Source organism: Mirounga angustirostris, unplaced genomic scaffold (assembly GCF_029215605.1).
Source record: "Mirounga angustirostris isolate CCGP_5_RB_7025 unplaced genomic scaffold, mMirAng1.0.hap1 SCAF_1, whole genome shotgun sequence".
Lineage (NCBI taxonomy): Eukaryota > Metazoa > Chordata > Mammalia > Carnivora > Phocidae > Mirounga > Mirounga angustirostris.
Window position 1 is genome coordinate 2,420,468 of NW_026991709.1, and position 13,221 is coordinate 2,433,688.

Below are 13,221 nucleotides of genomic sequence, written 5' to 3' on the forward strand. Positions count from 1 at the left end.
ATCGGACCATGTATACACGTGTGTGCATGTGCACACATAGACACAAACGGAAATAAACGTAAATGTGCGTGTGGATGGACACGCATGTGCACACGTCCATGGACTTCCCAGCGGCGTCCACTGCGAGGGCTCTGGAACAAAGAGCACGTCTAGCTCCAGGGCTTGGTTTCTACATACAATTCCCCACTAAAACAACCCGTGCTCCCTGGAGAAGCGGATGACCCAGGGCTCAGGCAGGGGAAGGACAGGATGACCTGGCACATCTTGTGTTAGGGAGAGCTCAGAAAAGAAGGGCATGTCGAAAGGTCATCAAAGCCAAATCTGGGACAATGTGAGCATTAAAATCAATACTGATAGGAAAGGATTACGCTCCCCAAACTAGGAATCAATGGGTGCATACTGACATGAACCAATAAAGAAGACAATTGCCTCTTGTCTGGTGACGGAAGAGGCAGGAGGAAGACTGACACAATCACCCGAAGCAACCGAAACAGAGAAACAGGTGAGGTGAGCCCTACAGGCAGTCGGACCACTGCTCGGAGCTCCCAGCCCACGGCATCGCAAGGGGCACTGAGGTCACGCCTGGCAGGTGCCCTGCTTCTCCCTCTCCCACTCCCCCTGCTTGTGTTCCCTCTCTCGCTTTATTTCTCTCTGTCAAATAAATAAAGTCTTTAGAATAGACTCAGTAAGGATACAGATAATAGAATTAGTAAACAAAACCATTAAAATGCTTATTGTGACCATATTCTGTGTGTTCAAGAAGATTCCATCAGAGGAAAAACTGATGTTAAGCAGAGACATGGAAGATATTTTAAAAAGAAGGTAAAGACCCTTATGGATCTTCTAGAGATAAAAACCACAATGTCTAAACTGCAAAACATACTGGGTAGGAGGGATTAAGAGCAGATTAGACACCACAGAAGAAATGATTAGGTAACCTGAAGACACAGAAGCAGAAATCATCCAAATGGAACAAAGAAAGACTGAGAAGCCATCAGCACAGTGTTACTGAGCTGGGGGACTTCCAGAGCCTAATATGTGAGTAACTGGAGCCCCAGAGGAGAGGGGGAAAGGGAGGAACATAACAAGTATCTGAAGAAATAATGACCAAAAGTATTCCAAATCTAAATCAAAACTACAACCCCATAAAGCCTAAAACACTGCAAGCACAAGAAACACGAAGAAAAGTACACCAGGGCGTATCATAGACTGTTTAAAACCAGTGACAAGGGAAAAAAAAATTTAAATCACGGAAGGGGGGGAGAAAAAAGATACTTTAAATACAAAATAACAAAGACAAGAATGAAAGATCCTCATGGGTCACAATGTAAACCAAGACAGTGGAGAAACATCTTTTACCTGCTGGAAAGAAATAAAGAACTGTCAGTCTAGAATTCTATATCCAGTAAAATATTTTGCAAAATTCAAGGCTTCCTCAGATGCACAGAAGCTGGAAGAATTCTCACCATGGACCTGCCCTCTAAAGAAGGAAAGGGGAGCAAGTGGGAACTAAGAGACATATGTTCTTACCTCTAATCTCTACAAAATAACTGTTTAAAGCAAAGCCAGTAACAACATACCGTCCAGTCCAAAACGAGACCACTGACACAAAGGCAAACTGGCTGCGTGGCCCAGCCCCATCTGAAGGAAGGAGGTGATGGTTTGAAGGAAGGAGGTCATGTTGCACATGTGCACCAGAAACCCAAAACCAACTACTAACCTAGAGCAGGAATTTTACTTTTAATTCTAAAATCCCAAATATTATCTACTTGCTCCAGAAAACTTTCCTTAACAGATAATGATCAAAACTAAAGCAAAACAACAACAACAACAAAACACAGGCTCCCTATTAGAAAATGCAATTTTAAAGGGAAAAAAACCCTCATTCATAGTGTCTACAAAAAGTGTCTAGCAATAAAAACCCAAGACTTCTATAAAAAACATAAGCGGGCGCCTGGGTGGCTCAGATGGTTAAGCGTCTGCCTTCGGCTCAGGTCATGATCCCAGGGTCCTGGGATCGAGTCCCGCATCGGGCTTCCCGCTCCTTGGGAGCCTGCTTCTCCCTCTGTTTCTCTCTGTCTCTCATGAATAAATAAATAAAATCTTTAAAAAAAAAAAAAAAAAGAACATAAGCACACATTACTTTTTTTTTTTTTTAAAGAATTTTCTTTTTAAATTCATTTGAGACAGAGATACAGAGAAAGAGAGAGAGAGCACGAGCAGGGGCAGAGGGAGAGGAGAGGGAGAAGCAGATTACCTGCTGAGCAGAGAGCCCGACGTGGGGCTCAATCCCAGGACCTAAAGATCATGACCTGAGCCAAAGGCAGACACTTAACCACCTGAGTCACCCAGGCGCCCCCATTAGCACACATTACTAAGGGCATCAAAAAGGCATAAAGAATGGAGAGACCATGGGACTCCTGGGTGGCTCAGTCAGCTAAGCGGCTACCTTCAGCTCAGGTCATGGTCCTGGAGTCCCGAGATCGAGCCCCACATCGGGCTCCTTGCTCAGCGGGGAGCCTGCTTCTCCCTCTGCCTCTGCCTCTCCCCCTGCTTGTGCTCTGTCTCTCTCTCTCCCTCCGACAAATAAAATCTTTAAAAAAAAAAAAAAGAATGGAGAGACCATGTTTCTAGATACAAAGAAAGACCTGTGATTTTTAAGATTCTCCCCAAATGAATCTACAACTTATTCAAGGCAATCCCAACCAAAACACCTCCCATCCTTCCCTTTCTCTTTTCAACAGCTACTCCTGTTCTATATGGCTTTATAACAAACCACTACAATGTGCAATGGTCCGGAACGTTCACTCTGCTCACCAATCTACGACCTAGACAAGACCAGGCACACAGCTCGCCTGCCCCAGCGGGTGTGGCACATGAAGGCTGGGAGCAAGAAGGCCACCATGTGTCTGCTGCTGGATCGCTAGCTTGTTGGCAAGGATCTGCTGGGACCGGGGCTGCACACCTCCAGGTGGCCTTCCCATGCGGCACTTGACTTCCTCACAGAATGGTGGCTGGGCTCTAAGAGCATGCATCCCCAGAGGGCCCCACAGAAGATGTATTACCTTTTATGACTTAGTCTCAAAAGTCACAGGGCCCCTCCTCCTCCCAGAGGCCCACTCTGATTCAACTAGAGGAAACACTGACCAGGCCTCTCAATGGAGGAAGATCACTGCCATGGAGAGAAGAGCATGGGGGATGGAATATGTAGGTACAATCATTTTTGGAAAATAAAATTTGTATACCTAACGATCTGATTCTAAAATTTACACAGAAGAAAAAAATGTATACTAGCCAAGGGATTTATTTTAAAAGAACAGACATCAATACATATTATAAAAATGCAATAATTAAAAGTCTGGTCCTGACACAGAATAGACGATGATCAACAGAACATAATGCATACATGACACTGGTTTAAAATAAAGGTGAAATTTTCAGTAAGTAGAAAAGAGACAGACGATTATGAAATTGTTAGGCCAATGTGCTACCCAATTAAGACTATAAAATTAGGGGCGCCTGGGTGGCTCAGTCGTTAAGCGTCTGCCTTCGGCTCGAGCCATGATCCCAGGGTCCTGGGATAGAGTCCTACATCGGGCCCCCTGCTCCACGGGAAGCTGCTTCTCTCTCTCCCATTCCCCCTGCTTGTGTTCCCTCTCTCGCTGTGTCTCTCTGTCAAATAAATAAATAAAATCTTAAAAAAAAAGACTATAAAATTAGACCTTTAATCCTCCACACCTCCTGCCGCACACAAAAATAACTTGAAGCTATACAGATCAAATATAAAACACAAATTATAAAATTATTAAGAGAAAATATAAGAGAAAATCAATTACTACCTTCAGACAGACAAGGCCTTCCTCAACATGATACACTCTATTAAGAAACCATTTTTTAAAATGACATATTTCACTCCATAAAAACTATGTCATGAATATCTATGCACTAAATGATACATGAACTACCTACACAAAACACAAACTACAGATGATGCAAGAGAAACACAAACACACCAGTAACAGAAGACTCTAACACACCGTTGTCAGCCACAGGTCAAGTGAACAGAACATTAAAATATAAATGACCTAAACAACAAATCGGTAAGACCGCTTGTAGGGATCTACATTTAGCATTACAATCTAACAAGCAGAAAAAATGCTTTCTCAAACATGGAACATCCCAAGAAACTGATCATTTATTAGGTCACGGAGAAAAGGTAAGTTTCAGAAAGCAGAAATATATACAACATCCTCATCACAATACAATAAAATTAGGAATTTTAAAATAAAAATTTTAAAGAATTTTTTTTTGGAAATTAAAAAATGTCATGTTAAACTGTTGGGTGAAAGGGGCAATACAAATTGAAAGCAGAGACTTTCTGAAAAATGATTGAATCCTGGGATTTAAATTCCTATTTTTAATGACTTGTATCATTTAAATTGAAAATGAAAAGAAATGCATTCCCAACTCAAAAAAAAAAAAACAAAAAACTAGAAAAAAACAAAGTAAACCTTAAGAAAGCAAAAGGAAGGAAATAAAAATGAAAGCAGAAATTAATAAAGTAAAAAACACACTAATGTTATATCAGAAATAAAAATCCTGGCTCTCTGGGGAGAAAGAATCCACAACTACAAGTAGCTAATTTAATCAAGGAAGAAAGGGGGAAAAGTACAAAATCTACAATGAAATAACAATGGGGAAATAACTATTGCCACAGAGTATTTTAAAAGTCAAGAAAAGACCACTTTGCACACCTTCAAGAAATTAAATTTTATAACTTAACTGAAATGCATAATTTCTAAGAAAGACACAGTTTACCAAAATTGACGAATGGCTGTAAGAGACCCATTTCCAAGGAACTGTCCTGTAAGAGTACCAAGTCCAGATGGTTTCACAGGAGAACCCCATCAATCCTTAGAGACCAGACTGTTCTAGTGCTACATTTATAAATTGTCTCAAAAACAGGAAATAAATGAAAACTCCAAATTATATTTTTGATACCTAAACCTGACAGAAACAATACGAAAAAACTTACAGACCAATCACTTGTGACCGTAGATGCAAAAAAAAATCCTAAATTAGGTGAACAGACACCAATACCACATTAAAAAACTGATACTTTGACCAAGCAGTAGTTATACCAGGAATGCAAGTATGGCTCAATAATAAGAAACCCACTAACATAACCCAACATATCAGTAAATTTAAGTGGAAAAAACCCCTATGATTATCTCCACTGAGTATGAAAAAGCCTTTATTAACAAAATTCAAGAATGTGTTCCTAATAAAGATCCTTGAGGAAACAGGAAGGGATGGATACCCGCCCAAGCTGGTGCCCGTTTCGCTCCGTCCCACAGCCAGCACCCTCCTCATTGGACACACATCGCAGGAGCCCCCATGGAGGTCAGAACAAGGCAACGATGCCCACCGTCTCCACCACTATTTAACAATGGGGTCAAACAGAGGAAACAGCTGGAGGCCTAAGACCTGAAAGAGAAGAGATGACATGATGGGGACCCTGGGGCCTAGAGAACTAGTGATAAAACAAACTCAAACAGTAAGAGAATTTGCAAGGCTAACATGAAAAACATCAGCAGCCTTCACATACACAACAATAACCAACTAGAAGATGTAATGAGAGAGAAAACCCCATGGACGTCAGCAACAAAAGAAGGAAAATGCTTAGACATAAATTTAAGCAGAAACATGTAAACTCTATCATGAAGAAAAGCATCCCTAAAATACTTCTAAAGGACACAGATGTGCACAGATAGAAAGACCTCCCTGGTTCAGGGTCAGAAGGTCTCCACACCATCAAGATGTTGTCTCTGCACACGGCAAATTATACACTCACCGTGGTCCCGATAAAAACCCCGGGAAGTTCCGTCTGGAACTCAGTAACTACTCACGTTCACAAGGAGAAGTACCCGTGCAAGAGCAAGGGAAAACCGTGACAAGGACGGGCCCGAGGGCGGCCTGGCCTACCAGACAGGAACACGGACCGTCCCCAGCTGCGGGGCAGGAGCCACAATGCTGAGAGCACGGCTGCGCGGGTCGGAGGACTGAGCGAGGAGGCAGCTGCGGGGCTGCTGTCCGGACGCCAGCACGCACCTGGACAGCGCAGCAGAGAGCCCCGGGGGCTGAGGCTCCGATCGGAGGCACAGCATCAAGCCTGGTCTCCGAGACACACACCTTTCTAGCTCGTCTCCCGAAGGGCCGGTGGCCCGGACGCGCCCGCAGCACCAGGAGCGGGGGGCTCTGGGAAGAAGCGGCCGACTCCAAGACAAGGGCAGCACCGGTACGAGAGCCCAGGATATCTTGTTGTGCCTGAAAGTTAGAGAAGTCCCTGAAAAGGACCCAGGGGCCGGTCTGAAGTGACTCTCACTGGCCAAATCGGAGACGACCTGAGCATCACAGTGAGGACAACGGATGGCAAAGCATCACATGGCACAGAAGCCCACGGGGGCTCTTTCCCAGAGTAGAGCACCACTGATCAGCTTGGAGGAGGGCTGGCTGCAGCCCTCCATAAAGACTGGTTCATGAAGAATCATCGCTGGGTGCTCAATCTAAGGGGAAAGCTGGACAAGGAGCAGGATAATCCTGTGGTCTTTTACAGTGGGCCCCCCAGAGATGGCTCATTAGTTGCAAGCGGAAAACAGTACCTACAGCATGGAGAAACCTTGACCACAACATCAAATCTAACATCACTGCCGAGGGGCCAGAGAGAGGAGAGGCACTTCAGGCCTAGGACAGCCGTGCTTAGGCCTGCTCACGGAGCGGGGTGAGGGGTGGGGGCCTTGGCTGAGGCCTGGGAACATGGATCATGGGATGGTTCCCACCACCACGTGACAAGAGGGCCTCACTGGGCACAAGCTCTTTGTACAAATACTATGGCTTGTGCTGAACACCTGCCTTCCCTCTGGGAGTCTAGAGTTTTGGTACGAGCCAGGTAAAAGGTGCCCACGTGCCTGAACCCCAACAAAAGCCCTGGGTGCTGACCTTTGATGAGCTCCCTGGCAGACAACGTGTCCCATGTGTCGTCACATTCACTGTTGGGGGTATAAGCCCACCCTGCATGGCGGACTCCATTGAGAAAGGCTACAAAGCAAAATCCACAAAGGCAAAAGGGTTCAGGAGTAAGCTTCCAGTCCCTTCTTTAATCACACCACACTACTTCTGCATCCTCAGATTCAGGTGAAAATGCACAACACGGAATGATTTGTGTATGCTGGGTATCGCTAAAACAAACAGAAAGAAATGACCCACGGTGTTGTCTCTTAGTTCATGACAGGAGAATTCTGTCAAGAGTGACAAACTTCTTTCTGGGTTCATAAATACACAGTTGCAAAGTACAAGTAAGGTGCCCGGACGGGCGGCCGCGGAGCGCCTGCCCTGGAGGTACCGTGACGGTGAGGAAGCAGGGCGGTCCCATGCCCTCAGAAAGCCCACAGACCAGCAGGAGAGACCCACAAGAATGAAGTCAAGTAGCTATCATGACAGTGAATATCGGGGGTTCGGAAACAAAGCTGGGAGTAAATATTAACAAGACCTAGAGGCCCCGAGGGCGCAGGGAGCTCACAAGAACTCAAAACATGGCAAGTAAGATTGTTCCTGGTGGTTACCCAGAGGGCAACACGACAGGACCAGAACAGAAGCGTGGAGCGACAAAGCCACGAGGCATCTGACGGTGGAAAGGAGAAAAGAGGACACCAAGTAGAGTCCATTAAAAAGTCAATTTGAAAAATCAGAGTTGTCTGAACAAAAGCTAGACCAGTGAATCCTTAATCCTATTCCAAGGCATTTTCTGTCATTTCTTCTCCCTCCGTGAATACTTACACAGCATTCCGTCCAATAAATATGAAGGAAGGGGAAGGTGAGCAGGGCTTTGTTTCCTTCTTTGGGCAGCAGCTCCTCTTTGAATTGAACAAAGTTAGATTCTAGGTGAATCATCTTTGGGGCCCGGCCATAGGACCTACGAACAATTTTTAAAACGTCACTAAGAAAAATGACTACAGAAGGTTCAGCAGAAAGAAAAGGGGGAAAAAAAAAATCCAACAATAATTTAACCATATCCATGAATTCAAAAGTACATATATGGTATTAATCCTGAATTATAATGATAATACTCTGTCCAAAAGGATTCTATACACTATCTCAGCATGGTTCACGAGTACGTGTCAAAGCTCCCTCTCCATCAAGACTTTCACCTTACTCTGACACATGCACACCAATATCTTACTTAACCAGGGCTCTTTGCAACAACACAGACTTCTGAGAAAAATGGATATTACTTGGAGTTTCACTGAATCTCTAAGTCACTATAAAAAAAAAAAAGATTTCCAAATGTCAAAAGCGCAGTTTGAAGATATGAAAGCTTTAAACTAAACAAATACTTTTATGATCACCTGTATGACCCAAAACAGAGTGGCCCACCCACCCACCCCCTCTCCCCCCAGGGAGGAACACAGAGATAGCCCACAGGCTGCAGACCCCCTATCTACAGCTATCAGGGTATGGCTGCCATTTCACTCTACTTCTAAAAAATACATTAGGCTCCATACATCTTTCCTCCACACTAGTATTTTCCACTTCTAACACATCTCTAACACATCTTCCACTCTCTGACACATCTCTACGTTGGATTCTTGTATTTTTTGTCTGATCTAAGGGGTCTAACACACTGAAACTAACCATATTTAACATGATTATGCTGATGCTTGAACTTGTGTACTTTCTATTTTCAGGCTCTCTATTTTTCCCTATCCTTTGTGAGACTAATCAAGTTTTCTTTTTCCATCCTTTTTCTCTGCTGGTTTGAAAGTTTAACCATCTATTTCTATTCTGCTGTTGGTTACATTTTTATTTTTAATATGCATAAACTTAAATGTTTCTTTTAAAGACTAGAGTAAATGTCTACCCTCTCCTTGAACGAGACAAGTACACTTTCTTCTCTCTGCTTTCTTCCCCACATCTAAAATTTTAGATCTCTTAATTTTTAAAAGGACTGATATCTTAAGTTTAGCAAAATACTTTTATGACTTGTTTGCTGGTGACTGCTTCTTTCATCTGAATTCTGGGTTCATCTTCCTTCCTGTTGAGATGTGTCCTTTCATTATTTCAGGGTGGTAAGGTCTGTGACCATACTTTATTTCTCAACTCTGTGCATGGCATGGCAAGCAATGAACACAACATAAGCGCGGCCCTCCAGAGCACACACATGAAGCTCTGTGCAGCCAAAAGTGACACATCCTGGCCCCAGATGGCTCCCAGGCCTTCGAGGGACAAACCCTGTCAGTCCTGCCTCAGCAAGGCCCACCGGCCCACGGGCGGGGAGAGGGGGGCTGACTCAGTCCTCCCTTCCGCCTGTGAGGTTGAATAGCACAGATTTCTAGGTTGAAAGGCGTTTTCCATCAGTACTTTGAGAAGCGCTGGCTCTTACGCTGCGTTTTCAATGTTGTAGAGACTGCAGATCTGGTTTCCTTTTCTGTCTGTTTTCCTGGCATGGCTTTTGGTTTGCCGTGTTTTGCTTTCATTGCACGGGACTTTTCGTGGGCTCCAGCAAGCCCCTGATTCACCTCTGGGAAAATCCTGACCTTCATTCTTCAGATACTGCCTGTCCCCCGTTCTCTGTCCTCTGCTCTGAAACTTCCAGTTGTCCCCCCCATCTCAGTGTGTCCGTGTCCCCTTCTGCAGCTCTGGGTCCCCATCCCCCATGCTGTGCAGCAGGGCTTCGCAGCTCCATCTTCCCACTCCCCAACGTGCTCTCCTCCACACGGCAGTTCAGCGCATCTAGGAAAATCTCGGCTCCAAGCTTAGTCCCAAGATCTACTCAATTAATTGTACATTTTGATCACAGTCACATGTACCAGCTTTAACATGTCAAATAGTATCAAAAGGCCTTTCTCTCTCCCACTCTCTCTCTCTCTCTCTCTCACACACACACACACACACACACACACACACACGCAGCTGCCTACCCCGGCCTCCATCCCTCCCCTCCTGTACTAGTTTTCCTAGAGCTACTCTGACAAGTTACCACAAACCCAGAGGCTTAAAACAACATTAATTCTCTCCCAGCTCAGGAGGCCAGAAATTTGAAATGAAGGAGTTGGCAGCGTTGGCTTCCTCTGGACACTCTGTGGGAGAACTCCTTCCTCGTCCTTCCCACCACCCGGCAAACTGGGGCGGTCCCGGCCTGTAGCCCCTCACTGCGATCTCTGCGGCCATGTCCACGTGGACTGCTTGCTCCTCTGCGAGCATGTGTCTTGCCGGGATGCCCGTCACTGGATTTAGGGCCCACACCACTCCAGGATGATCTCATGTGATCCTTCACTCAAATACACTGCAAGATCCTCGTTGCAAATAAACTCACACTCGCAGTTCGAAGACGGACGTATCCTCTAAGGGCCACCATTCAGCCCACTGTATCTCCCTGAACGCTTTCATCTTAGACACGACGTCCAAATGTCCGTGATGGAGGAGGCGGCTCCGCTCTGCCCCCCGCCCTCCCAGCTGCCCTCTCCCCACCGACCGTCGTCCCGACGCCATGGCCCCTCTTACTGAACGCGGCAGCCCACTCTGGGTACGCAGCTTTATGATGTGCTTTCGTCTTCCTGCGTTCTTCTTTCGCTCAGCTCACAGAGTCCATTTCTGGTTCTTCCCCAGCTCCCTCCCCAGCTCCCGGACAGAACTGCAAACCCCCGAGCGCCAGCCACTCAGTCAAGCCTCAGCGGCCCCGTTAGGCCCTTCGTCCAGGGGGGCGTCCCTCAGAAGGCCTCCCGCTCCAATCAGGAAGGCACCGTGGGGACGCGGCAAGTCTCTTCCTGGGGCCCTCCGCTTTGTCCCGCGATGAATTCCCTACCCTCCTGCCCGGGGAGCTCTGCCACCTGGCCGCACCTGGTCAGATGCACCCTGGCCCTCCTGCCCGCTTCCTGCGCTGCCTCGAATCCACGGGGCTGGAGCTCGTCAGTCGGTCCAGGTCCGCAGCGGGGGCCGAGAGCCGCAGGCTCCCGCGGAGGTGGCCCCACGCCGCCTGCCCCCTCCCGGTGCGCTCTGGCCTCGCCTGCTGCAGTCCTGGGCCCCGTCACCTGCGTCTCCAGGAGCCGCCTCTGCGGGCACAGGATACACAGGCTCAGCCTCCTCTCCCGAGGCCGCTCGTCCTTCTCCAGGGAAGGTGGCCAGTCTCCACTGCGTCACCCACACCCCTCTCTGTCCCTGCACCCCCATGCCCCTTCGGCCCTTCCTCCGGCTCAGGCAGGCTCAGGAAGGCGAAGAGATGAACGCACACGAAATCTACAGTCTCTCCTTGTTTCCTCATAACCCCTTGTCTTGTTTCACGGACACACACCTTTGCTTTTGTCTTTCTGTATGTTTAAATAATGTGTATTAGAAATCCTCTGCAGACTCCCCCATCTCTCCAGACATTAAGTCCTCCACTGAGTTATTTTCTCTTGCGACAGCACGGGGCCTCCTCAGATGTTGAACAATTCTCCCACTTCCTATCTGCTCTTTATATTGCATTTAATTACTATATTGAAAAAACGCACTCCTTCTAACATGGTATTAGACACAAAAATGAGACTGGACCCCATCTCTGGTGAGTCACCCCCAGAAAGCCACATCAATTCTTCATGTGGCAGAGTACACACTAGTGGTCGGAGGGAAATAATGCAGCAGGAACTGGAACTACAAGAGCATGAATGACAACCGAAAATTTGTATACACCTTGATTAAAATCGGAATCCCTGTACTAAGAAGTCAAACTCCAAACATTTTCTAGAAATAATAGCTAATCGGGTGCCTGGGTGGCTCAGTCACTAAGCGTCTGCCTTCAGCTCAGGTCATGATCCCAGGGTCCTGGGACTGAGTCCCACATCGGGCTCCCTACTCGGCAAAAAGCCTGCTTCTCCCTCTCCCATTCCCCCTGCTTGTGTTCCTGCTCTCGCTATCTCTCTCTCTGTCAAATAAATAAATAAAATCTTTAAAAAAAAAAAAAAAAAGAAATAATAGCTAATCTTAGCAGAAATGAGTTTTCCAATAAGATAATTCAAATGTGGACTACTTCTCCGACAAGTCATGAGATGAACAATCACATACAAAAGGACAAATGGGATGGCTGGTCTGGTTTCCCCCCTAATTTTTAAATAACATCTTTCCACATAGTTCCTCATCCTTAAGAAAGGAGCACAGGAGCTCAGGGTGGAGAGAGGCCTTGCTGAGACCGTAGGTAAAGGCCATGTGTTCTGCTCTAACACGGAGTCTGAGTCATGTCTCCTTTCCAAAACGCCTGTGCCTTTAAGACACTCTGACGCAGACTCTTAAGTCTAAGGAACAAATTGAGGGTTGCTGGAGGGGTAAGCGGTGGGAGATGGGGTAACCGGGTGACGGGCACTAAGGAGGGCACGTGACGTGATGAGCCCTGGGTGTTATATGCAACTGACGTATCACTGAACTCTACCTCTGAAACTAATAATACTCTATATGTTAAACTGAATTTAAATAAAAAAATTTTTTAAGAAAAGATACTCTTAGGTACCATGAGGAATCAGAAGTCATTCCTATAAAAGAGGGCCTTTAACTCAAAACAACTCTTGTTTCTACCACCCTCTGTCTCAGTAAGAAAATCAACATATTCCTTAAAAAGTGAGGCCCACAGATTATGTGATACGTTCAGTTTCTTTACAAGACACTTGACAACTTAGGCTTTAACTTTTACTACCTCACTTGCTCACAGAAATGTCTACAAAACAAAGAGAGAGATAAAGTCAAAGAACAGATATACCACACCTTCTCCATTCCATCGGTTCTCTTGGAAGCTGCTGGGAAAGCGTTGGATAAATAGAGGTAAATAAATTCTGATCTCCAGCACCTACAACAGGAACAAAGAGAAATCCAATTATGACATTTTTAGGTGAATACAGGCAAAATGGACTCTAAAATTTATTGAACTGGTAATTTTAGACAATTTTATATTTAGTAAAATGACATCACAAAACAAGATTGTTTTATACCTTTAAATAACTGATCTCAAGAAAACCCAGCACTTGACATCCACAGTCTAACTTCACCCTTACAACACCTCCACGTGGTCCAAACGATTTTCCCCAAGGAGAATGAGGATCAGGGAATGAGGCTAGGAAACGCTGAGTACCCTGCCTAAGGCCACAAAGCTAAGGAGAGAGGGAGCTGGCTCAGGTCCACCAGCTGCCTCCCGAGTGTGTG

General features: G+C 45.9%; 1 protein-coding gene across 3 annotated transcripts in view; it reads right to left on the minus strand.

The window, feature by feature from the left end:
* TRAPPC10 (trafficking protein particle complex subunit 10) overlaps positions 1-13,221 on the minus strand; it is a 90,736-nt gene that overhangs the window by 56,767 nt on the left and 20,748 nt on the right. For 2 of the 3 annotated variants that reach the window (XM_045902372.3, XM_045902374.3), the window contains exons 2-3: positions 12,787-12,868; positions 7,837-7,972 (exon numbers count right to left, since the gene is read on the minus strand). In XM_045902372.3, the coding sequence (XP_045758328.1) occupies positions 7,837-7,972; positions 12,787-12,868 (218 nt within the window). Of the gene's footprint in view, positions 1-7,836; positions 7,973-10,896; positions 11,109-12,786; positions 12,869-13,221 lie in introns of all 3 variants that reach the window. The other variant, XM_064578092.1, reaches the window with a different exon arrangement.